This window comes from Lagopus leucura, unplaced genomic scaffold (genome assembly GCF_019238085.1).
Source record: "Lagopus leucura isolate 7727_CA_CO unplaced genomic scaffold, USGS_WTPT01 Super-Scaffold_100055, whole genome shotgun sequence".
Taxonomy (NCBI): domain Eukaryota; kingdom Metazoa; phylum Chordata; class Aves; order Galliformes; family Phasianidae; genus Lagopus; species Lagopus leucura.
This window is the reverse complement of record NW_024962301.1, coordinates 1,458,084-1,458,709: the sequence shown is the minus strand read 5'-3', so window position 1 is coordinate 1,458,709 and position 626 is coordinate 1,458,084. Positions and strand designations below refer to the sequence as shown.

Here is a 626-nt window from a genome sequence, read left to right as displayed (position 1 = left end):
CCCGCCCCCGGCGGTCCCTCACCCTCCAGTTCGTCCTCGGGGATGTCCACCGGGTGCTGCTCGGCCAGCAGCGGGGGCACGCTGTAGATGCCCCGGTACATCAACGCGGCGGTCACCGGGTGGAAAGGCATCTTCGGAGCTTTGCCGAAATCCCAAAGTTTCCCACCTAAATCTTCGCTTTCCGCGGGACGGAGCCGCAGCCCCCCCCGGCTCTATGGGACCAGCAGCCCGTCCCCGCGGCCTCGGGGTTCGGTGGGGCCGGGGCCGGGGCCGGGAGCGGGCACACGGCAGCATCCAGGCACCGCTCAGCGCCCGCCCGGGGCCCCGCCGCCCCCCCGCGCCCAGGGGTGCTGCCCCGCGGGGCCCGGCATTGCGGGGCCTTCCTCCTCCTCCTCCTCTTCTTCCTCCTCTTCTTCCTCCCCGCTAAGTTTCGCGGGCAGGAGGCGATGCTCCGCGCTGCGTCGAGCTCCCGCTGCCCGCCCCCAACAACCTGCCCGCCCCCGGCCGCGCCCCCGGGATGGGAGGGGTGGGCTGGGATAGGAATGGAGATGGGATGGGATGGGGATGGAATGGGGACGGGGGGATGGATGGGGATGGGGATGGGGATGGGGATGGGGATGGGGATG

At 72.0% G+C, this 626-nt stretch overlaps 1 protein-coding gene across 1 annotated transcript in view; it reads right to left on the bottom strand.

Annotated features, from left to right (window-relative positions):
* CABP7 (calcium binding protein 7) overlaps window positions 1–131 on the bottom strand; it is a 4,716-nt gene extending 4,585 nt beyond the window's left edge. The window contains exon 1 of the mRNA XM_042886231.1: window positions 23–131. Within this exon, the coding sequence (XP_042742165.1) occupies window positions 23–131 (109 nt within the window). The remainder of the gene's footprint in view (window positions 1–22) is intronic.
* Window positions 132–626: the final 495 nt, after the last annotated feature.